General features: G+C 38.7%; 1 protein-coding gene across 2 annotated transcripts in view; it reads right to left on the bottom strand.

Moving 5' to 3' along the window:
- Nucleotides 1-26691, bottom strand: part of Btbd7 (BTB domain containing 7) — a 92825-nt gene that overhangs the window by 19075 nt on the left and 47059 nt on the right. For both annotated transcript variants that reach the window (XM_057782704.1, XM_057782705.1), the window contains exons 4-6: nucleotides 15154-15362; nucleotides 13642-13717; nucleotides 7637-7797 (exon numbers count right to left, since the gene is read on the bottom strand). In XM_057782704.1, the coding sequence (XP_057638687.1) occupies nucleotides 7637-7797; nucleotides 13642-13717; nucleotides 15154-15362 (446 nt within the window). The remainder of the gene's footprint in view (nucleotides 1-7636; nucleotides 7798-13641; nucleotides 13718-15153; nucleotides 15363-26691) is intronic.

Below are 26691 nucleotides of genomic sequence, written 5' to 3'. Positions count from 1 at the left end.
AATAATATTAAGCATCTGAGTGTATATACGAATACATGCACGCATATTTATTCCTAATAGGGACAGTTTCAGAAAGAAGAAATGACAAGACCAAAGAGTATGAACACATTGATGGCTCTTGATAACATGTCTAACTGCTATCCCCAGACTGCTGCAATCAAGTGTTAAAAAGGTGCGAATGTATTTCCCACCTAGGATAGTAGCAGCATTTCAAAACTTACTGGCTCCCTAGGGACAAATAACTTACTACTTTATTTTGTATTCTTTGGTATGCATGTAATTACTAGCAAAGATAATATCTTTTTCTAATCAAAAGTTCATATACTTAACAGTTTCACACATGTATATAATATAACTGTCACCACTGTTACCCTCTCCCATCTTTCTCTCACAGAGCCCCTTCCCAAGAATCTCTATTTTCATGTCTTTTGCTTGCTGTGTAGTGTCACTGACTTTAAACAGAGTTGCTTGCAAGAGTGGGAAAGGGGTTATTTACTGGAGCATAAGCAACTTAAGAGTGGCTGTATCACTGAAGAAAACAACTTTCTCTCCCCACCCTCCAGCAACCATTAGCTACCAATAACTCTTCAGGGAAGGGTGGGGCCTCTTGAGCCCCTCTAACAAGAACCAGTTTCATGTGCAACAAAAGACATTTTCTCTGTTTTGTTAAGCAGCTAATCTAGTACCACACTTATTGATGATAATTATGCTATTTAATTCTTATTTTAATCAGTATATATTTAAGGCTACGTTCTCTTACTTGTTAGACATTAGTGTACAATATATGGTTTGTATCTAGAAGAGTTATCACTTCTTCATTGGAGAACTCTAGAAGAATGATCTCTAAACAATTAACATCATACCCCAAGATAATAAAAACAGAGCAAGAAGAAGTCTGGGGTTATCTGGCCAGCCCAAGAGTTGGTCTTTTAAAACAATATTAAAGATTACCAAACCTCAGCCAGACAAAGAAAAAAAGGTTGAAATAGCAAAATTTAAAAAATGAAAAGGGGCCGGGCGGTGGTGGCGCGTGCCTTTAATCCCAGCACTTGGGAGGCAGAGGCAGGCGGATCTCTGTGAGTTCGAGGCCAGCCTGGTGTACAAACTAGTTCCAGGACAGGCTCTAAAACTACTGTGATACCCTGTCTTGAAAAACCAAAAAAATAAAAAAATGAAAAGGGAGACATTATATAATTGATTCCACAGAAACAAAACGGAACGTATATATGCCAACAAACTGAATATATCAATTTTCAGCATATACACCTATCACAACTAAATCAACAAGAAATAGAAACAGAAAATCAGAGCTGGAGAGATGGCTCAGGTTAAGCGCATAGGCTGTTCTTTCAGTGAACTTGGGTTAAACTTCCATTTTATCCACATAGTAGTTCATAACCACCTCTAACTCCTGCTCTAGGGGATCTGATGTCCTCTTCTAGCTTCTGTGAGCACCAGGCATATACATGGTGCACAGACATACATGCAGACAAAGCACCCTGGCTATTCTTGGTTGTCAACTTAATTACATCTGGAATTAACTAAAACCCAAGCAGCTATACCAAGGTGTATCAAGGCTGGGTACACCAGTGAGGGATTATTCTTGATTATTTAAAGTGGAAAAGCTCACCCTAAAACCAGATTGTCTGAGGTGGGAAGATCTACCTTAAATCTGGGCCACATCATCTGGTGGCAGTGTATAGAGGACATGGAAAAAGGAAGTGTTTGCAAGTCTATCAGTTCTGTTCCTCTAGAGAATCCTGACTAACATATAGTCATACACGTAAAAGAATAATAACAAAGAAGAGGAGAAATAGAAAAACCAGAGCTGAAGAAATGGCTCAGTTATTAACAGCAATTATTCACCACATGGTAGCTCACAACTGCCTGTAACTCCAGTTTCAGGAAAGCTGATGCCTTTTCTGATTTCCCTTGGGCACTAGGAACACGTGTGGGACATTGGCAAATACACGTATACAATAAAAATAAGTAAATCCTCAAGAAATATAAAAATAGAAAACTTAGATAAACCATTGACAACCGAGGAAACTGAAAGTGGTTTTGAACTAAGAAAAAACATTTAATTAATTAATTAATTAATTAATTATTTTTCTCCTAAAGACAGGTTTCTCTGTGTAGCACTGGCTGTACTAGAACTCACTCTGTAGATCAGGCTGGCCTCACACTCATGGATCCTCCTGCCTCTAACTCCAGAGTGCTGGGTTGAAGGTGTATACCACCAACACCTGGCCAGAAATCCTTTTTCAACAATAAATAAAACCTCTCTGTATATAATAATGAAGCTTAAGGATTTGTACAGGAGGGTGAAATAGCAACAAACTGGTAAATAATGTGAAATTTCATTTTGCCTTGAGCTGTGGAAAGATCTATTAGCTATAAAGAACACTGGTTGCTTTCAGAGGACCCAGGTTCAATTCTCAGCACCCACATAACAGCTTGTAACTGTTTCTAAATCCTGTTCCAGGGGGTGTGATGCCTGTACACAGACATACGTGCAGGCAGAATACATACATACATACATACATAATATATATATATACATATACATATATATAATACAAATAAGCAAATTATTAAAAAAAAAAAAGAAAAGAAAAAGGATCCACCATCATCAGGTGGCCATCCCAGGGATGCAAAGATAGTTCAAATCTGATGTATCACATTAACAAAACGAAGGGTAAATATATAATGTCTATAGGTGTGGAGAAAGTACAACAAAATTCAAGCTCCTTTTATGATAAAAAATAAGTAAGTTAGATATAGAAGAAATTTATCCCACTATGATAGAGGCTATATATTACATACTCATGGCTAACATCATACTGAATGGGGAAAAGGTGGAAGGTCTCAAAGGAGACAAAGATGACCATTCTTGTTGTCATCTCTACTCAGCACAATATTGAGGTATTAGCCAAAGCAATTCTGCAAGAGAAAGAAATAAAAAGGATTCAAGATGGAAGGAAGTTAAAATGTCATTGTTGGTAGATGACATGATCTTATTTATAAAAACTTGTTAAATTTTTGGATTTAATAAATTAAGGCTGCGTAGTGGTGGCACACACCTTTTATTCCAGCACTTGGGAGACAGAGGCGGGCAGATCTCTGTGAGTTCAAGGTCAGCCTAGTCTACAGAGTGAGTTCCAGGACAGCTAGGGCTGTTACACAGAGAAACTGTTTCAAAAAACAATACCCCCCCAAAAAAGCTCCAAAAAACCAACCTCCCCCAAAAAACCCAGAAAACAAAACCAAAGACCCCAAAAACCAAATAAAAGTAGCAAGATAAAAAAAAATTAACACAACAACCAATAGCATTCCTAAACACTAATAGCTGTATGAAAAAAGTTGACAAAAGCATATTATTTATAATAGCTACAAGAAAAAAAATACCTAAGTACAGGGGTTGAGTTTGTAGCCAGTTGGTTAAAGTTTACATAGCAGTCATAAAGTCCTGGGTTCAATCACTAGCACCAAATAAACTATAACCCCAACACTCAAGTAGTTGAGGCAGGAGAATCAGAAGTTGAAGACTATCTTTGGGAACATGAAGCTGTATTCATAAAAGGAAAAATATACAAATAGAAAGATAACCTGTTCATAGATAAGAAAAATACTTAAATATCCATAATATCCTGTATTATTACACTTTTTTTTGTTTGTTTTTTGAGACAAGGTTTCTCTGCACTTGGGAGGCAGAGGCTGGTGGATCTCTCTGAGTCCGAGGTCAGTCTGATCTACAAAGTGAGTTCCAGGGCAGTCAGAGCTGTTACACATGTGATGTGGGATATCCTCTGTATTCTGTGAATATGTTTTATTACCACTGGTTAATAAAGAAACTGCTTTGGCTTATGGCAGGGTGAAGTATATCCAGATGGGTAATTCAAACAGAGATAGAGAAAAAAGGTGGAGCCAGGCAGATACCACGTAGTTGCCGAAGGAGAAAGATGCCAGAACCTTACTGGTATGCCACAGCCTCATAATGATACATAGATTAATAGAAATGGGTTAATTTAAGATGTAAGAGCTAGCTAGAAATATGAATAAGGAATTGGCCAAACAGTGTTGTAATTAATATAGTTTTTGTGTGATTACTCCGGTCTGGTCAGCTGGGAAACTGCGGTCTAGGTTTACAATGCCATCTCGAAAGACTAAACAAACAAACAAAAAACCAAAAAACAAGCAACGAGGAACAAGCCAGTAAGCAGCATTCCTACAATGGCTGTGCATCCCTTCCTACCTTGACTTCCTTCAGTGATGGACTGTGCTGAGCAGCTGTAAGCTGAAATAAATCCTCTCCTCATCAAGTTGCTTTCAGTCATGATATTTTATCACAGCAGTTGAAATCTTAATAAAGACATCAGCTTAGTAGCAAAAATTAAAAATAAAAAGCCCTAACAGACATTTTTCAAAAGAAAGCATACAAAGGGTCAAGAGGGCATATGAAAACATGCTCAACATCACTGATCATCATGAAAAAGCAAATTAAAAACACGAGAAGGCAAGTAGGCCTGGGCAAGTTGGTAGAGTTCACCTTTAATTCCAGTAATATGGAAAGAGGGGATATATATATATAAAAGCAATTCTACTAAAACATTACTTTAGGGGCTAGAGACAGCTCTAGAGCAATCATGAGGACCCAAATTTAGACTCTAGCACTAATGTCACAAGCAAGGTATCCTGCAAAGACCTGTAAACTAGCTTGCAGATCTCCTGATGCTCTCTTTTGGTCTCTGTGCTTAGGTACAAGTGTACACACACACACACACACACACACACACACACACACACGTAGCTTGCAGAGCTCTGATGTCCTCTTTTGGTCTTTGTGCCTAGGTACAAGCATACACACATATGCAAACACATAGCCTTTGTGTGTGTGTGTGTGTTTAGAGACAGGGTTTCACTGTATCTTTAGAGCCTGTCCTGGAACTAGTTCTTGTAAACCAGACTGACCTCAGACTCACAGAGATCTGCCTGCCTCTGCCTCCCAAGTGCTGGGATTAAAGGCGTGTGTCATCACTGCCCAAGACACACACAGCCTTTTAAAAAAATCATTTACACAGATTCAACACAATGCCCATCAAAATACCAGCAAAATTCTTCAAAGACCTCAAAAGAACGGTACTCAACTTCATATGGAAAAGCAAAAAAAACCAGGATAGCAAAAACAATACTGTACAATAAAAGAACTTCTGGAGGCATCACAATCCCTGACTTTAAACTCTACTACAGAGTTACAGTACTGAAAACAGCCTGGTATTAGCCTGAAACAGACAGGAGGACCAACGGAACTGAATAGAAGACCCGGATATCAATCCACACATCTTCGAACACCTGATCTTTGTCAAATAAGCAAAATATATCACATGGTAAAAAGAAAGCATATTTAACAAGTGGTGCTGGCATAACTGGATATCAACATGTAGAAGAATGAAAATAGACCCTTATCTATCACCATGCACAAAACTCAAGTCCAAATGGATCAAAGACCTCAACATAAAGCCAGTCACACTGAACCTTATAGAAGAGAAAGTGGGAGGTACACTTGAACACATTGACACAGGGAACCACTTCCTAAATATAACCCCAGCAGCAAAGACACTGAGAGAAACAATTAATAAATGGGACCTCCTGAAACAGAAAAGCTTCTGTAAAGCAAAGGACACAGTCAACAAGACAAAATGACAGCCTACAGAATGAGAAAAAATCTTCACTAACCCCACATCAGACAGAGGTCTGATCTCCAAAATATACAAAGAACTCAAGAAATTGGTCATCAAAAGAACACATAATCCAATAAAAAACATGGAGTACAGACATAAACAGAAAACTCTCAACAGAGGAATCTAAAATGGCTGAAAGACACTTAAGGAAACATTCAACATCCTTAGTCATCAGAGAAATGCAAATCAAAACAACTCTGAGATTCCATCTTACACCTGTAAGACTGGCTAAGATCAAAAACACTGATGACAACTTATGCTGAAGAGGCTGTGGGGAAAAGGGAACACTTCTGCATTGCTGGTGGGAATGCAAGCTGGTACAACCCCTTTGGATGTCAATGTGGCGATTTCTCAGAAAATTAGGAAACAACCTTCCTCAAGACCCAGTAATACCACTTTTGGGTATATATCCAAAGGATGCTCAATCGTGCCACAAGGACATGTGCTCAACTAAGTTCATAGCACCTCTACCAAAGAATGGATAAGGAAAATGTGGTACATTTACACAATGAAGTATTATACAGCAGAAAAAATAACGACAGCTTGAATTTTGCAGGAAAATGGATGGAGCTAAAAAACATTATTTTGAGCCGGGCAGTAGTGGCACACGCCTTTAATCCTACCACTCGGATCTCTGGGAGTTCGAGGCCAGCCTGGTCTACAAGAGCTAGTTCCGGGACAGGCACCAAAACTACAGAGAAACCCTGTCTCGATAAACCAAAAAACAAAACAAAACAAAACAAAAAAACATTATTTTGAGTGCGGTAACCCAGACAAAGAAAGTCAATTATCACATGTACTCACTCATAGGTGGGTTTTAAACATAAAGCAAAGAAAGCCAGCCTACAAATCACAATCCCAGAGAATTTAGACAACAATGCAGACACTAAGAGAGATTTACATAGAGATCTAATCTACATGGGAAGTAGAAAGTAGAAAAAGACAAGATATCCTGAGTAAATTGGGAGCATGGGGACTTTGGGAGAGGAAGGGGGGGAGTAGAGAAAAATGTAGAGCTCAATAAATAGCAATAAAAAAACTGAGATAAAATCATTTACAAATTATGGGTTAACTCCATTAACATATATTGTTCCCCTTCTTTCTGTTATTTTCAAGACAATGTCTCTCGTTGCCCTGTGAGTCTTAGAACTCACAGCGATCTACCTGCCTCTGCTTCCTGAGTATTGGGATTAAAGTGTGCCCAGCTCTATAAATTTTTAACTGAGTCTAAAACGCACTCATAGATGAGTCCATGTTCCTCCTGTGATTTATTCCTGTTCTTGAAGAGTCTGCAAAGGTAATAATTTCTATCTTTTCTTTTCATAGAGATCAAACTGATTTATACTGATAAATGATCAAATTATTTTCCTTAAAAATTACGTTCCTGAGCACATTCCAGGACAGTCAGGGCAACACAGAGAAACTGTTTTGAAAAACAACAAAACAAATCAAAACAAAAGCCCCAAAACCAAAACACAAAATAAACATACAAAAGACTATGTTCTTGGAATCAAGACCCACTTACCCACAAAACATCAGCACCAAGCACAATATTTTTGCACCCTGTCAGACACTAGGGACATAACATTGTACCAAACAGATAATTGTTTCTGTCCTCAAGAAATCTAGTTTCAAGTACTTTACTAGTAGGAGAAATTATTATTTTTGATGGTGTCATAATTTTTTAAATTGATTTTCATTGAGCGCTACATTTTTCTCTGCTCTCCTCCCTGCCTCTGCTCTCCCCTTCAACCCTCTCCTAAGGTCCCCATGCTCCCAATTTACTCAGAATATCTTGTCTTCTTCTACTTCCCAGGAGAAATTATTTATTAAAATTAATACAGGATAAGCTTGACATTCTTCTTTCTCTGAAAGGAATGAAGAAACAAACTTACAGCATCATTTAAGACTTCACTATTTATAGGCAAGATGTGTTCAATCCGCACAAAGGGCAAGAGAGAAGAAAGGACCTCTCGAAGCTCTTCTATGTCCAGGTCTCTTCTTTTCACACCTCTTTTGTTCACACTATGTGCAGTGCCACTCAGTAGGTTTGGCTCTGTGAAACAGAAAAGGAAAAGCCTTCAGTGAAATCCCAATATTCAAAGACATAGTCTTTTACTTTCCAAGAAACTTTTGTGTGTGTGTGTGTGTGTGTGTGTGTGTGTGTGTGTGTATGTGCCATGGCACTGAGTGTGAAGTTCAGAGTACGATTTTTTGGATTTGGTTCCTTCTTCCATCATGGGTTCCAAGGATCAAACTTAAGTAATCAGACTTGGGCAACAAACACCTTTACCCACTCAGCCATCTTGTTGGTCCTACAGGCAGTTTTACTTTCCTCTCTACTATATAAAATCCTAGTACCATACTTTGTATGTAAGAACATCTGCTTTAAGAAAGGTTGTAAGTTTAATTTAAAACAAAAGTTTTTCAACAAAGAGAAAGTACACTGTCTATAATGTAGGAACATTCTTTATGACTTCTCTACTAAATGCTTCTTTTTATGTACATTAACTCAAAGTAAGAAAAATGATAATTTGTTAATATCAAGGCTGTGATCAGTTTTAATATAAGAGGCACACTGCAAGGTATATGCTATTTCTAGTCATGGTAGCATGTATGAGAAGGGGAGGGGAATGGTTTCACATAGTCCAGGCTGGAGTCCAACTTAATAGATTGCTAAGGATGATGAGTCTGAACTTTTTTCTGATCCTCCTACCTCTACTTCCTAAATTCTGGGATTATAGACATGCACTACCATGCCCAACTCAGGCTACTCATGTATTGATGTGGGAGTGTCATATATCAATCTGTTGATTTCATTGGTTAATTAATAAAGAAACTGCTTGGCCTGATAGGTTAGAACATAGGTGGGAGGAGTAAACAGAACAGAATGCTGGGAGGAAGAGGAAGTGAGGCAGACATCATGCCGTTTCTCTCCAGGGCAGACATGCTGAATCTTTCCCGGTAAGACTGGTGCTACACAGATTACTAAATATGGGTTAGGCAAGATGTAAGAATTAGCCATTAAGAGGCTAGAACTAATGGGCCAAGCAGTGTTTAAAAGAATATAGTTTCCATGTAATTATTTCGGGGCATAAGCTAGCCAGGCGGCCAGGAGCTGAGTGGCAGGAATGCAGCCTGCAGCTTCCTTCTACAATGTATAATGGTAATTTAATAATATATTAATCACCTATATCCAAAGGAGCAAAATCTAATGTACATTCATTCTGCCTAGTTCTAAGCATCTAAATTTCCTTAAAACAGGTCTGTTACTGCACATGGGTGAATCTTTAGTCTTTGACATTTAAGTCCTCTGTCCTGAGCAAGAGATAGTTATTTTTCATTAGGTATTAATGTGACAGGAATATCTAAAGAAAAGTAAATATACTTATGACACTGGTATAAAGAAAATTATAAATTTTCAAACTATTCAATTATATCTGTAATTGAGGGGACTACATAGTTTTCTTAAAATTTGATAATTTTTACAATGAATATGATCTTTACTGTTGATAATAAACATGACGATCTTTTGTTTGTTTTGTTTTTTGGAGACGGGGTCACACTATATAGCCCTGGCTGTCTTAGAACTCACTATGTAGACCCAAACTGGCCTTTAACTCAAAGAAATCAGTCTGCCTCTACCTCTTCACTGCTGAGAATAAAGAAATGCACCACCATGCCCAGCTCAAAATTTTATTTTGTAAGTAAATAACATCTTTTTTAAATCACGTGAGAAAAATATATGTATATATTCTCTCTATATAAAGATAATATATATAGAAAAAATAATTTGTTGTTTGTGATGTTGAAGATAAATCTAGGACCTTGTATTCAAGGCAAGTCCTTTACTATCAATATCTCTGACTTTTTTTTTAAAGGATCTTCTTTTTAAGATTTATTTATGTATTACTACAATTGTTGTAACAAAAAACTCAATGGCCAGTAGCTAGGCAGGACATATAGGCAGGACTTCCAGGAAATAGGAGGGATAATCAAGGCACAGAGGACATGCCAATGAGACACAGAGTGAGTTGGACATACATAATGAAAGAAAGATAGAAAGCCACAAGGCAAAACATCTATTAATAAAAGTGGGTTAGTTTAGGTTATACGGGCTAGTGTGACAAGCCTAGCTATACGTCAATCTTTCACAATTAATAAGAAGTCTCTGTGTCATTATTTGGGAGTTAGATGGCAGAACAGAAAAAGACTGTTACAGTACTGGATAAAGTCTTACACAAAACCTTCAAGCAAGGGCAGAACCATTTATATACAAAGGTGACTAAAGAAGAATAGCTAATTTGCCTTTCTTATTCTTGCAGGAGAAACATATTATAACCTTGCCTAAAATGCATTTCATTTACTTAGTTTTGTTTTTTGCCTGCATAAAAACCACTTGTGAGCCTGGTGTCCTCGGAGGACTGAAGAGAGTGCTGAATCCCCTGGGAATGGAGTTATAGATTGTGGCAAGTCACCATGTAGGTGTTGGGAATTGAACCCAGGTCCTTTGGAAGAGATGCAAGGGCTCTTAACCACTGAGCCATCTCTCTAGCTCCCAAAACCACTTTAAAGAAAATTTTATCCATGAAGGATTATCACTACCTACCCAAATAAATATAATCTTTCATCACCACCAACCTTTCCTCATTATTAATTGCTATCAACAAGGAGACCAATGGCCTATCGTAATTAGGCAGTTGAGGTTTGGTAGTTATGTCGAACCACTTTAAAGAAAATTTTATCCATGAAGGATTATCACTACCTACCCAAATAAATATAATCTTTCATCACCACCAACCTTTCCTCATTATTAATTGCTATCAACAAGGAGACCAATGGCCTATCGTAATTAGGCAGTTGAGGTTTGGTAGTTATGTCGCTACGTTGTTCACAATTAACAATGAATTAGCTACTGATCCTAAAGGTTAGTTTCCTGTTGGCCTCTGGGCATAATCATTTTGCCAACTCATCAAGACATAACTTAGTGTACTTCTGTTTAAAAGCACCTTAATACATACTTATTCATTAACATTCAACTCATGGCTAACAGCATTGTAATTTATGCCTCAATGAAATTTATCAAACATACCCTATTTTCTCCATGTGGACATCCCAGTCTTCTTGCATTTCAGAATTTGAGACACTCTAGTACTTACTTGGCAGCCATATTTAACTGAGATCATGAATGAACAAACAAAAAGGTAAAAATACATTAAGAGGGGCTGAAGCTACAGCTCAATGGTTAAGAGTACTTGCTGGTCTTGCAGAGGACTGGGGTTGGAGTACTGGCTTAAAATCATTTGTAGGCATAAACATAGTGCACATATAAAGATGCAGGCAAAATACTTATACACACAAAATAAATCTTTAAAAAAATCACTACAAAAAACAAAACATAACAAAAAAAAAAAACCCAACATATTAGTTGGACCATGAAAAGGACAGGTATTCATAGTAGATCTGAAAATAAGGCAAAGTATCAGTGTTTCAATTCATCTTCAGACTGAGAATTTGTGTGTGTGTTTTGTGTTTTAGACAGGGTCTCTTCTACATAGTCCTGGCTGTCCTGGAACTCACTATGTAGACCAGGTTGGCCTTGAACTCATGAGCTTCACCTGCCCCTGCCTCCCTAATGCTGGGTTAAAGGTGTGAGCTACCATGCCTGGCCTGAGAATTTATTTCTTCTTCTTTTTTTTTTAAGATTTATTTTATTATTTATTACGTATACAACATTCTGCCTCCGTGTATGACTGCACGCCAGAAAAGGGCGCCAGATTTCATTACAGATGGTTGTGAGCCACCATGTGGTTGGTTGCTGGGAATTGAACTCAGGACCTCTGGAAGAGTAGCCAGTGCTCTTAACCACTGAGCCATCTCTCCCACCCCAAGAATTTAATTCTTGGTCACTCAAAACACTTGTCTTGCCACTCTGTGCATGTCTACAAATAACACTGAAAGTGTGTGAATAAAGACTTGAGGTTACAAATAAATTGATAAACTTGCAAACACAGAATCTATAAATGAGAATAAACTGTATGTTGGTATTCAGAAATTTTTCTATTTTAATCACAACCATTTTGTAGTTTTGTAGTGGTTTTTCAAATCTGAGAAATGCTAAAGGCTTTTGAAGGTCACAGAAAAGTAAGTTAGAGAAAAATTGGAAAACTGCCTCTTCCTCTACTGCTTAGGCCTCAGCAGTTAAGAGAACTCAACTGCTCTTGGGGAGGACCCAGGTTTGGTTCCCAGCACCCATACAGATGCTAATATCCATCTGTAATCCCAGTTCTAGGAGATCTGATGCTTTCTTCTGACCTCTTTCAGCACTAGGCATGTACATGGTACACATACATGTGTGCAGGCAAACACACATAAATCTAAGAGGAACAGAAGTTCCTGTTTACACAGGCTTGAGATACATGAGACCTTGCCTCAAAATAAGTAAAATACTGAAAGATGACAGGAAAGGTGGGAAATATATTTAACTTTCCTAACCAAAGCTTATTGATTTGGGTTCAGTATGTAGAGGAATACAGTACTATATGAGAGGAAGGTTAACAGATGAGAGATGGGTGATCTAATATAAAAGACCAGTATAGAATTCTGTTTTAGGGTCAACAAGATGGCTTAGTAAGTAAAGGCACCTGCCACCATGTATAAGAACCCAAGTAAATCTCTGGTCAAAAGACAGAACCTATTCTTGCAAGTTGTACTCTGACTTCTGCACATGTACTGTGCTGTGTATTGAATATGTGAATGTACACAAACACAATAAAAAATATAATAAAAATTAAACCTCAGTTGGAGATAATCTTACTCAAAACAAACTAAACAGAAAAAAAAACCCAGCTTTGTTGGTGTGTAGGAGGTCTTTCTGTCTTTGTGTTGCTTTTGTTGGTTAATAAAGAAACTGCTTTGGGTCTGTTAATAGGGCAAAACTTAGGTAGGCGGGGGAAAACTAAATGGCATTCTGGGAGGAAGAAAGCAGAGTCAGAGAGACTCCATGGATCACCCGGACACAGATGCTGGGAATATTACCTGGTAAACTACTGCCACTTGGTGATACAGAGATTAATAGAAATGGGTTAAGATGTAAGAATTAGCCAATAAGAAACTAGAACTAATGGGCCAAGTAGTGATTTAGTTCATACAGTTTCTGTGTGGTTATTTTGGGGCTTAGCTAGCTGGGCGGCCAGAATGAACAAGTGGCCCCTTGCAACACTTTGTGATGCTAAATGTCCCTAATACTAGGGCCCCACACATACTAAATAAGTGCTATGCCATTGAGCTACACCCTTAGTCCCTCTCCCCTTTTTAGGTGTTTTGAGACAGGGTCTTACTATATAATAGCTTTGGCTGATTAGGAACTCACTTCATAGACCAGGCTGGCCTCGATTCCACAGAGATTTGCCTACCTTAACCTCCAAAGAGCTGGGATTAAAGGTGTGTGCCACCATGCCAAACCTTAGAATCTTTATTAGTTGAAGTAAAATTTATACAACACAAATTCATCATTTTAATCATTTAAAAAAAGCACATTTACATTGTATACCTATCATCAATTCCAGAACACCTTCAACAATGTTTCTTTCTCTGACACCTTAATCACTACATGACATTTTTCATTCTAGCATTCCATGAATCACTTAACATACTCTATCACAGACATAAAATGTAATAAAAACAATCTTTTACAACTGGAGAATAAATTTTTTGAAAAAATTGATATATTTATCAATTGCCCCTCAACTCCACTAAAGTATTTTACTGACGGTAAAATCCTCTACTTCCTTGAGTCCACAGTGTGTTGCCAAGACTGATGCATGTGTCCCAGTAAGTTGCTGGGAATGTTGAAATCATACAGAATCCTGACTGGTGCAAGCATACTTTCTGAACTTACCTCTGTCTGCTATTCTTTTCATCAACTGATGCTCGCCCCATTTAATCAGATACTTAAGGATATCTTGTTCACTTGCCTAGAATAAAAATTGATTATTATTTATTCTAATAAGATTATAAAAATGTTTAGTTCCACTAATGGCTTTTCCTAGGTCATAATGTACATGTGGAGCACATCTTATCCCATGTCTCTCTCTATATCAGCAGTGTGAAATTTAAGAGTCAGCCCTGTTGTCTATAAACAGTGAATGCTCTAGACAGCATTATTTTACTGGGTAACTTCAATCTTCTTTATTCCATTGTTTTTCTTTATTATGTATATTTCCTACTTTTAAATTTATTTTATCTTTATATAAGGCTTCCATACTGCTAGTGTTTTTGGGATAAGATGAAGATGAACATATTTTCTCCAATGACAGGTAAAGCAAAAATGACGTATTGTCCAGTCAGTCTACAATCTCTATAAGGCATTTTGTGGGTTAAGGAGTGGACCTTGCAGGACAATTTGTGAAGTGGCAATGCACCTCTTATTTCGTATTTTATTTAAAATGTTATGGCACATAGAGGCTGTTCTCCAAAATGCTTTGTTTGTTATGAAGAGATGCATAGCTCAAGACAACAATCTGACAGCACTGACAAATCCTAACTCCAATAGACATAGAACTGACCAGGACAGTGAGACAAAGTTAATGAACAAAGATCGTCTACAAACGAAGACCAAGTGTTCCAGCATTTATTACTGTGAACAAAGCAATGTTGAAGAAGCACAATGGACAATTTAGTTGTTTTCTTTTTTTTTTAAATTTAATATTTTCTAATTATGATGATACCATTTTATAGTTTATTTGGTATACAAACAAATTGCTCAAAGGGTTTATAGCTTACAGCATTAAAAGCTGTCATACAGTATTTAGCATAAAAATAACTAAATGTAAAACAATTTAAAAGCACATTACCTTACAAAACTTTTTGCAATATTTAAAATCTATTATTAAATTGCACACTAGATTAACTCGTAAGCCAAAGACATAAGAATTGACTAAAAATTACTTCTGGATGAAAATACAACAGAAAACACAATTATGCTTTAGCGGAACATGTACACTCTGAGTTTTTATGATTAGTTGAACAGATCAGAAATGAAATTTCACTCTTGCTTTGTGCTGCTTAACCTACGGCCTACAATTTAAGTATCTGATATTCTACCAGAGGAAATTATTATATTAAATAACATCTGAAAGGTAAGACATTCACTTCAGACTGTGTTCCTGACCTGACCTGTCTTCTTTATAGCACAGCTGCTTAAGTCCTGGGCTTGTTCACAGAATTGAATCATGAGAGGTGTGCATGAAGGTCCAATGTGCCAGAAGGCTTTTAGTACATAAATATGGAGCAGGAATTCACTAAGCAAAGTCTGTTTCTCTCTGCCCCACCCCTTAAGAATAACGAGTGCAGATGAATTTCTTTGTGCATGTGGAATGACAATGAACTTGAGAGGTGTACAAATGATTACCTGTAGGTAGTCAGACTGGATAGCGGTAAGCAGATGGTCTTTGCTGAGTTCATAAAAAACATCCGAAGTCATGACCTGGGATAATTCCTCACAAAGGAAATGTAGAGCTTGTCGGTGTACCCACTTAGAGCCATATGGATGTGAGCTCCACTTGAGGATGGCAATTAAGGTATCTAATGAGATGCTCTCAGCAATGATATCCTCACAGCCTAAAAGAGAAGGCAAATATTTCTTAAGATTAACCACAAATATTACTTATTGAACATTAGTGTGGCAGGCTACAAAGACTTAAAAAGTGGCAGTAGTAACAAAATTCAAGGAGATAAAAATCTCATGTTAATCAAGACTTGCTCGGATAAGATAACAACAGATATGACATCTATAGGAAAAATGATGCCCCACAGAGACAGCTCTACAGAGAAAGACTACTGAAGAAAACATACTTGTGTAAAATTCAGTAACTGAATAAGCTAGTACAGTGGAGTCACTGGATCAAAAGGGAAGAAGAGCAAACTACAAAGACAGATGTCAGAAAGACATGAATGACAAAGGAAGGACATGGATGACATTTGATTGACAGAGCACAAAGATGAAAATAGGTGGGCTGGAGAGATGGCTCGGTGGTTAAGAGCATTGCCTGTTCTTCCAAAGGTCCTGAGTTCAATTCCCAGCAACCACATGGCAGCTCACAACCATCTGTAATGAGATCTGGTGCCCTCTTCCGGATAGCTGTATACAAAATAAATAGATAAATATTTAAAAAAAAAAAACAAACAAACAGGTAAAACACATGTTTGGTATTCTTTTGAATTAAGTTATGGCAAACTGAAAAAGAAATAAGTGAAATAAACCAAAACAAACAAGTAAAAACCCAGAAAAAGCAACTATAGCATTTTAAAACCTCAAAGAAGAAAAAAACAAAAACAAAACAAACAAAACAAAAAAACCCAGCTGGCGCACACCTTTAATCCCAGCACTCGGGAGGCAGAGGCAGGCGGATCTCTGTGAGTTTGAGGCCAGCCTGGTCTACAAAGAGAGTTCTAGGACAGGCTCCAAAGCTACAGAGAAACCCTGCCTCGAAAAACCAAAACCAAACAAACAAACAAACAAAAAACAAAACAAAACAAAACAAAAAACCCCAAACCCCGAAAATAGTTAGTTATTCTCCTTAGGAAAAATCAATATAAAGATATAGGACCAGGCATGCTAGGCAGCATACACCTTTAATTCCAGCATTTGGGTGGCAGAAACAGAAGGATCTCTGGTGTGGGAAATCCTTCTGTCTATGTGTTGCTTTTATTGATTAATGAATAAAGCTGTTTCAGCCAGTGGCTTAGCAGAATAGGGCAAGGTGGGAATTCAAAGCAGATAGAGGAAGAGAGAGGAGGCGGAATCAAGGAGAAGCCATGGAGTCCCTGCAGGAGACAGAAGCCTGACAGAACCTTACTGGTAAGCCACAACCATGTGGAGATATACAGATTAATAAGAATGGGTTAATTTAAGATACAAGAGCTAGCCAGCAACACACTTAAGCTATTGATCAAACAGTACTGCAAATAATATAGTTTCTGTGTGATTATTTCGGGTCTGGGCAACCGGGAAACAAATGAGCACCTCAGCCTGGTTCACATTGTGAATTTCAGGCATGTCAGAGGGGAAAAGAGAGGGAAAAAGAGAGAAAAATGGAGAGAGAGAGAGAGAGAGAGGGAGGGAGGGAGGGAGGGAGGGAGGGAGGGAGGGAGGGAGAGACCCTGTCTCATCCCTTCTCCCCACCAATGAGTGACAAAAATTGTGGAAGGGATATGACTAAAATTGAATAAAAACTTTTCATTGTTTACTATAAAACAAAAAGTAGTCATGACATTGTGAAAAAAAATGATGCCCTCTTCTGGCATGCAGAGTACTCATACATAAAATATAAATAAAAAGTTAAAATTAAAACAACAACAAAACCCAAACACTTAAATACCACCACTGACAGTAACAAAAAATATGGCTATATATACTGTGCTGCACTCAGACCTTTACAAAATACAGATCAAAGACTATCAATGAAGTCTAGAGACTTTCAGAGTTGAAAGTTCTAATTGAATGTGGGAGTTAGTTTCATATTCAGGTGATACAAGATCATATGGCATCTATTTACCTCTTCTCTCTTTTTCTGATACACTACCAGATGAGGGGATTCATCATAAATAACTGTGCCACATGATTTCCATTAAGATTTATCAAACTATTCATGACACTGCTAGCACCATAAATAGGGATGCTGTCTTCAGTTTGTCTTTATAACACCTTCTGCACATGGTAGGCAGTAAAGTGTGTTAAGGTACACAAATGAGATCCTTGCAGATAAGAGGTACAAAACAGAACAGTGCTTTTAAGCAGCACCAATCAGAGGAGGGGATAGGAATGAGCCTGTTTTTGCCATGTTGCTCATGAGCTTAGATAAAGATATGAAAAGCATGATTCAAAAATCTCTAGATGATTGAATCTGGAAAGCACAGTTACCAAGATGCTATATAGTAAAATCACAACTGGCTATAAAGATCAGTCAAAATCAAATTCAATTGAATGAGGAATTTCTACACTTTAGAATGATGAAAATCAGCTTCACAGTGGATGACAGAGGTGAACTAGCTTAATATAGAGCAGTATCTGGGTATTTTAGCTACATGAAAACAAAATGTGGTATGGTTGTTAGAAAACTGAAGCACTCCTGGGTTTTAGTTCTCAACAGTGCCTAATGCTGCACTGCTCTCCTGTGTTGCTTTGAGCCCCATATTTTAGATGTGCATCGATCAAGCTGCAGACTGCTAAGAGTGGAAACAGAGTAGAAGAGGGGAAAAGCTCTTGGCAAACACGTTATACAACTTACATAAGAGAAACCTAAGCAGAAATGTAAGACATGTTGTTACATGCCCAGTGGGCCTTTACCAGGTAGAGAAAAAAGACCTGACTATTACTGCTCTAAAGACAGACCCCAAATGCCAGGCGGTGGTGGCGCACGCCTTTAATCCCAGCACTTGGGAGGCAGAGGCAGGCGGGTCTCTGTGAGTTCGAGACCAGCCTGGTCTACAAGAGCTAGTTCCAGGACAGGCTCCAAAACCACAGAGAAACCCTGTCTCGAAAAACCAAAAAAAAAAACAACAACAACAAAAAAAAAAGACAGCCGGGCGGTGGTGGCGCACGCCTTTAATCCCAGCACTTGGGAGGCAGAGGCAGGCGGATCTCTGTGAGTTCGAGACCAGCCTGGTCTACAAGAGCTAGTTCCAGGAAAGGTTCCAAAAAACCACAGAGAAACCCTGTCTCGAAAAAAATCAAAAAAAAAAAAAAAGAAAAGAAAAAAAAAAAGACAGACCCCAACAACCAGCTGGGTGTTAAAAGAAGAGATTATGGCTCCCTAACAAAAAATTATTAAACCACAAATTCTCTCTTCTCTGTTCAAAGACCCTTTAGAAAAGTAAAAGTAGAGAGAGAGACTGGCTTAGCAAGTTAGAGATAGAGTACAAAGAATCCTTACACTGAACAGGAACCAAGGTCAGAAGATATCTAAGCCACTTCATTTTTAGAAAATAGTAACGGAACAAGCCCAAAATTCATTAATCTAATCTAAATATTAAAACAGGATCTTTGAAAGAGAATTACACTTTTAGAGGACGTGTCCACTGATAGGTTCCCATGTTACAGTGGGTGGCCCCACACCCTACACATACTGGCTGCACTGACTGAACTTAGTGGGCTGTTAAAAAAAAAAAAAGGAAAGAAATTGTGAGGGTGAACTATTGGGAGGGATGTAAGAGGAGTTAAGTGGGGAGCAAATGGGAGGCATATATGATCATATTTCATTGCATACATGTATAAAATTCCCAAGGAAAAACTTAAAAGAAAAAATCCCTATAAGCACCACTGAGATGACCACGAGATATGCTTGTGACATCAGAACACACAAGCATGCTGAAGAAATGTGCAAAGCAAGCAAAAGTTCTCAAGGACATTATGACCTCACTATATAGTCCATATGTTCCAATGTTCCTTCAAAATACTTTTCATTAGCCTCATTCTCTTCTATTCCCACCAGTATCACCTTATATTCCAATATATTCCCAATATCAATTCCTGAAATTTCTTTCCTACTTTCTGTATTCCCCAAGTATTTCAATCCACACACAGCACATTGTGGAAAGGTCTGTGGAACACTATTACATCACTCTTTTATTTAACTATTTTGAAAAGGAAATTTAAAAAGAAAAGAATTCCAAGGCCAAGGCAAAAAAAGAAAAAAAAGATATGCTGGCTATGGTGTAGGAGAATTGTCTGTATTCTGTCAATCATGTATTTTAATAAAACGCTGATTGGCCAGGCAGGAAGTAGAGGTGGGTCAACCAGACAGGAAGTAGAGGCGGGGCGATGAGAACAGGAGAATGCTGGAAAGGAGGAAGCCCATTCCTCCCAGTCCAGCCCAGACCACCAAGAAGCAGGATGTGATCTGCCCCAATGAAAAAGATACTGAGCCACATGGCTAACATAGATAAGAATAATGGGTTAATATAAGCTACAAGAGCTAATAAGAAGACTTGAGCTAATGGGCCAATCAGTTTATAATCTTATGGAGACCTCTGTGTGATTTTCTTTGGGGCTTGCCGGCTGTGGGGTACTGGGCAGGACAGATACCCCAACGAGCAGGCCCCTCATGTTACAAGGCTAGAAGACAAGCTAACCTGTGCCTCTGATGTAAACTCCCAGTCTTTGAACTCTGCAGTGTGTTAAGAACTGGGGTGGTGGTGGTGATGTATGTTTCTCTACTCTTCCTCTGGAGGACAATTTTTAAGAGTCTAAACTCTTATACTGCCCTCCTGCCTTCCCAGTGTCACTCCTTCCTGTTCTTGGGGAATATTTACCAAATGAACATCCTGTGTGCAATCATTTGAGCTAGGCTTTTGGCAAGGGCTGTGGGAAATGGGAGATTCCCAGACAAGAACAGCTGGTAACAAAAATACCCTTAGAAAACCACAGCTCTTGGAGTGAAATTCTAGAACTATGGATGGATATCAAAAGGCCATCACCCCACATGTAAGTGGGGAGGTGAGAATGTCATGCTGCGTGTTCATATTATCAGTTTCCACCAGAAGCAGATGAACACAAGCAGAAATGGGAGAGTGAAATAGCTTAGCAGCAAGGGGGTGACACTCAAATGAGAGGTTTAAGACCCTGGTGCTGGCTGGCTTTAACTAAGTTACAAAAGCCATGGGAAAAAAAAAAAAGGAAGGAAGGGAAGATGAAAGGAAGAAAGGACAAACCAAGGGCTCAAATCAGCCAATTCTCAAATGCAGACACTTAATCTTTAAAAGTCTGAATATTTCCAGGTCAGTATTCTTTAAAATAAATAAATAAATAAATAAAAAATCCTGTTTCCCACAGCTGCAATGTAGACTGTATACCTTAAGATTAAGCTTGGCTGAGGCTCTCAACTAAAAGACAACTCACAGGAAATCCCCACAGTCATCTAGGATAAAAAAAGTCCACAGGCAGACCTGGACAAAGAAACCTAGAGCAGGGGTATTTGTATGGAAGAATCAAGACTGTTAAGCCCCAAGATTCAACCCCATATTCTAGGCTGTTAGAAGGAACTCCTCCCAGTGAAACCCTGTCTTGAAAAACCAAAAAAAAAAGAAGGAACTCCTCCAACTCCACATTAGAATCCAGCAGCTTCCCCTTACCCCCAAGACTCTGACTATATCTGTTTAAATCCTTGATGGTTCTCACCAAGTTCTGCTGCCTCTACTCACCACCTTGTAATCACTAATTTGAATCAGGTTTATATCACACAGTCCAAGGAGCAAAATACAGTTTCTGTTTTGGAATGCAGTGGGTGGATATGTAAAGAAAAGCAACACCTCCCCATCCCTGGTTGCAGCACTTGGGAGAGTGTTCCCCCGACCCTGCCAGGGCAGCAAGCAGAGCTGGCCCTGTTGGCATGGGTGTGGCCCTGAGGGTGAAAGTCTGGGAGAGTTGGCCTTACCCCTCACTGGCGCAGTATGGGAGAGGTTGCAATGGTGGAGGGCAGATATGGAGGGACAGGGAGATTAGTGGGATTGGGGTACATGAAGTGAAATTCACAAAGAATCACTAAGAGTTAAAAAGAAAGAAAAGCAAATGTAGTGGGAAGCTGCGCAGGCCCACAGCTCCTACTACAAACATGGGCAAGAGTTGCCAACTTACACTAGCAAATCTACCTGTGGATGTAGATTCTTGGGAGTATTAGATCAGGAAAGAGCTCATGCAGAACCCAAAGGATTCACTGGGGCATCTTCTGATGCTTCATTGTCTGGTAATAACAAGACCTAGCAATGATAACAACTAAAGAGAAAGAGCTCAACACCTCTGTGATGAAGGCTGGGTTACCTCACCTGGTAGCCTCCCTAGATCTGCTTAAGTATTGGCAATGGGGAAAAAAGTAAATCTAGAATAGGTGAGGGAAGAGGCTGCACCAATTTTTGGTGTTTCATTTAGAGTAAGCTTGCACTATTTCCCTCAATCTCCATCCCAGTACAGTTCCCAGTTAGCAAAAGGAGAAGCAAGCAGCTTGGAAGGCAGAAAGAAGTAGATGTCAATGTTCTTTAAAAGTCACCTCAGCAAGGTACAAGAAAAGGTGGATAAAAATATGCCCACGAGTACTGGCTTGTGCCTGCTTCTTGCCTGCTCTACCCTGATTTCAACTCTGTTGCCATTATGGGCATCATGGATACTACTAAATGTATGCATGGCAGTGGTTCCTGAGTCTGTCCTCACAGCTGTACTTCCGAAGCTGGCTGGGTTTGGCTTCTTCAGTTCACAACCTATTCGGATACTATTATTGTTCCTTTTATTATTTTGTTTCCTCAGCTTCCCTAGAACCGTGTAAAACTTAGTTCTGATAATAAAAATGAGTAGAGCTCCCATTCAATTTTGGTGGCTTGACTCTGAGTAATTCTATCATTTTTCCCAAATCCAAATCTTTTGTAGAGGCCATGTCACCAGACCGACTATGATGGATTGAGTTTAACCAACCACACAAACTGATTTGCATCTCAGAAACTGAATTTACCAACCCTGTGCCTACCTCACATCATCTCTGCCTTCTACTACAGCGAGCCAGTTTTAAAAGTCTAGACTACCAGAACTTGCTCCAGCCACAAGTTTGTACATATTGCTTTCTGCTATAGAAATAATGGTATTCTGGAATGGCCACCTCCAGGAATTTGCTAGATGCCTATACATATGCAAACCACAAGAAACACTTTTCCAACAGGGATGGTGGAAGATAAATGTCCCCCTATCTTCCCTTTGGACAATTCTGAATAGTATTCCATCCCTTCTGCTCCTCAGAGGGCTCTAGCAGCTATCACATCAGCACACTTAATTATATTGGCTCTCTCATTCCACTTAACCCTTTCTAATCACATATTCCTATTCTCTGCAAGAACTCCCCAGAATAAACTACCAGCAAGTCTTTATTTTAGGACCCAGTTCACGAGGAAACTTAGATTAAGACACAGTAGACATAGGATTTAAGGGACTGGAGAGATGATTCAACAGGTAAAGGTACTTCCCACATCAGCCTGATGATGTGAGTTCAATTCCCAGAGGTCACATAGGGAGGAAGGAGAGAATTCCACAAAGCTGTTTTCTAACCTTTACCAACTTTTATATCTGTATGTCTGCCCCCCCCCCATACCTGCTGTGTTTATACAGGTCTACAAGTAATATTTATAGTCAGACAGGTTGCTCATGCCTATAAATCCTAGAACTAGGAAGGTTAGACAGAAAACGTACTGTGAGTTCAAGTTCAAAGCAAGCCTGGGCTACCTGTGACACTCTGTCTCATAACACCAATAAACAATTTAAATTTTGTTCATCTCTTGGATTTTGGTCAAATGAGTGGATCATCTAGCTTTGGATTCCAGGTTACCTTTTCAGACTTTCATTTTAAAAGATTCACTTGTTCAGCTGTATGCCAAACTCTATCCTAGATACAATGTGATCAACTCTTTAGCGCTTGATCTCAAGAGGCTAGCAATTTTCTATAAGAAATAGACACAGATGTGAGCTCTACTGCATACAGCAACGCTATGTCAGGAGTAGACAAAAGACTATATGGTCCACAAGGGGAGTACCTGAATTCTCAACGGGGAGGAGAGTGAGAATGGCAAGGAATGACTTTCCAATTGAGGAAAAATTCAAAGTACACATTTTTTGGCAAACAGGAAGAAGCTGCATTCCAGGAATAGAAAAGAATGTGTGCATACAGCCAGTTGTTGAAAGCGCAAGAATGCACAGCTTCAAAAAATGGCTTGTTGAAAAAAAGAATCCTTAGAATACTCCCAATTCTAGTAGCCTGTAATCCACCAATATTATAAATTTGTCACCCAGAGTGCTTCATATAGCTCAACCTATTCTAGTAAGAAATCAAACTTGCGCCGGGCGGTGGTGGCGCACGCCTTTAATCCCAGCACTTGGGAGGCAGAGGCGGGCGGATCTCTGTGAGTTCGAGACCAGCCTGGTCTACAAGAGCTAGTTCCAGGACAGGCTCCAAAACCACAGAGAAACCCTGTCTCGAAAAACCAAAAAAAAAAAAAAAAAAAAAAAAAGAAAGAAATCAAACTTGCTTTACAAATCAAAGAAGTATTTGTGTTTCATCAAATTTCAATTCCCTCCTAATTATTAAAACCTAAGAAACTGTTTGCGTTCAACAGTTTTGACTTAAGAAAATAACATCAAGCCGGGCGGTGGTGGCACACACCTTTAATCCCAGCACTCGGGAGGCAGAGACAGGCGGATCTCTGGGAGTTCGAGGCCAGTCTGGTCTACAAGAGCTAGTTCCAGGACAGGAACCAAAAGCTACAGAGAAACCCTGTCTCGAAAATCCAAAAAAAAAAGAAAAAAAAAAAAGAAAAAAGAAAATAACATCAAGTGGTTAAATAATGTATTAGTTTTCTATTGCTATATAACAAACTACCATAAGTTACTGGGTTAAAACAACATACATTTATCTTCTCATACGCTCTGTAGGCTGTGAGTCTGGCATAATGATCTGGGTCTCTAGCCAGGACTTCATTAAGCATGAAAGAAGAAAGTCAGCTGGGCTTATTCTGTCTGAAAGCTCAATGGGGATCATCTGCCTCCCATCTCATTCAAGAATGTTGGCAGAATTAGTTTCTTGTGGTTACAAGTCTATGGACCCAGCTTCTTGCTGACTAATGGCTGGGGAATACATTCAATACTTGCCACATGATTCTTGATGAGGCTACCTTACTTACCACATAACAGTTTATTTCTTCAAATTCAGCAAGAAGTGTGGAAATGATTGCTATCAAGATGAAGTCCTCTAAGAATGATATTTCATCATCTATGCCTTTAAAGGTCACATGCACATTTAAGGATTAAAAAAGTGCCAATATGAAAAAAAAATGGGGACAACTAAGTGCTACCTACAGTGTCTACTTGTCCTAGTAAGTTTCTGAGCACCTCAGCAAACACTCTGGCAGCCTGGATGAGTCTCAATTACTCTGCTGTTAATACCGCCATTCTTTTGATCTAAGCTTTTTTTTAAAACTATTTTTTTTTAAAGATTTATTATTTTATGTATGAGTGTTTGCCTGCATATATATGCCTGGTACCTGTGGAGGTCAGAAGGGGGTGTTAGGTCCCTTGAACATGGCGTTGTGGATAGTGATGAGCCTCCATGTGGATACTGGGAATGAAACCTAAGTCCTCTGCAAGAACAGCAAATGCTCTTAAGCACTGAGCCATCTCTCCAGCCTCTGAATGCTTACTATTTTTACTACTCACAACTACAAACCAACAAAACCTCTACCTAGTTTATTTCTTTTTTAAAAATTTTATTTTGTGTGTATGTGCTTTTGTGTATATGTCTAGGCATGTGTGAGGAGGTCAGAGGACAGTTTGAACGAGTTAAGTTCTCTCCTTCTACCATGTGGGTCCCAGGGACTGAACTCAGGTCATTGGGCTGGGCAGAAGGTGCTACCCCCTGAGCCATCTCTCTCACATTATTTACTTAGTTTTAAATTAATAGGAGTAAAGAATAACACACTAATTACACAGTATAGCTTAGGGTATTTTCTGAACCTCTCATAGTAAGATATAAATTCAAATGTCAATATATTTAGAAAACAATAAGATCTATGCGTTTCTTGGAATTCTAGTCAAAGATAGTTTTTTAAAAGTCAGCACTGTTGCAAGGCGATGGTGGCGCACGCCTTTAATCCCAGCACTTGGGAGACAGAGGCAGGTGGATCTTTTTGAGTATGAGGACATCCTGGCCTGCAGGGCTAGTTCCAGGACAGAGATGTTACACAGAGAAACCCTGTCTTAAAAAACAAAACAAAATTAGCATTGTTTTTGATGCAAGCGTCAATTCAGGAAGGACACTGACAGTGTAAGCCTAATTTTATACCAAATCATTGGGAAAGGTTTAATTATTATAGTTAAAGAGGAGTATGTTTGATAACATGTCTTTGATAACAAAGACATTTAAGTGTGTAAATGTATTCTGTTTCCTGGTACTAATTTCATTTTTTTAATTTTTTGAGACATCATGTATCTCTGAGCTGTCCCGGAACTAGCTTTGTAGAATAGGCTGGCCTCAAACTCAGAGATCTGCCTACTTCTGCCTCTCAAGTGCTGGGATTAAAGGCTCGCCATCACCACTGCCCAGCTTCTGGAAGTAGTTTTAGATATGTAGATATTTTACCTTCAAACACGAACATGTAAAAACATAGAACACATACATGAACACTAAGCATGAACTATATAAGAATTATATACATGTACATGCAAAGGCCAGAAGACAATTTTGGGTAGTGTTTCTTGAGTACATCTATATTGTTCTCGAGACAGGGACTTTCAATAACCTGGAGCTTACATGGCTGGCTACTGGGCCATGGGATCTGCCTGGTTCTCCCTTTCCAGTGCTGGGATTGCAGATGCACACCAACATGCCCAACTTTTTACCTTGATTCTGGAATCAAACTCAGGACGTAATGCTTGTACAGAAACATTTACCAACTGAGCTATCTCCTAGTCCTTAAATTCTTAATATATCAAAGTCATCTCCTTCATGGAGACCCATTTAGTGAGACTAGAACCATATCAATTTGTACTAGAAAAACGGCTGAAGCCATGTTTCTGGCCAGCCTTTAGTCACCGAATATTTTAGCAGTTCTATAAACACACTTGGAGACATTCACAAATAGTATTTTTGTTAGTGCAGAGTTAGGATTGGAACCTAGGTCTAAATCCAAAGTTCATGTTTACAAAACTCTGCATCAGACACTGTTTACTTATTACTCAACCTACACAAGTTTCATAGGGTTTTAAAGACTAAGTGAAACAACTGATAGCCAGTGCTGCCATGAAGCTAGGTATACCTGGGCATTCAAAGATTATCTTTCTCCTGTTACAATCTTGAACAACAACAGTGTCATTAAATGTTAACCTGAGATTTGAAAACAGTATATGCTCTTAATTTTATGACTA

Source organism: Chionomys nivalis, chromosome 10, assembly GCF_950005125.1.
Source record: "Chionomys nivalis chromosome 10, mChiNiv1.1, whole genome shotgun sequence".
Lineage (NCBI taxonomy): Eukaryota > Metazoa > Chordata > Mammalia > Rodentia > Cricetidae > Chionomys > Chionomys nivalis.
The sequence above is the reverse complement of the archived record's forward strand: the minus strand, read 5'-3'. Positions and strand labels throughout refer to the sequence as shown.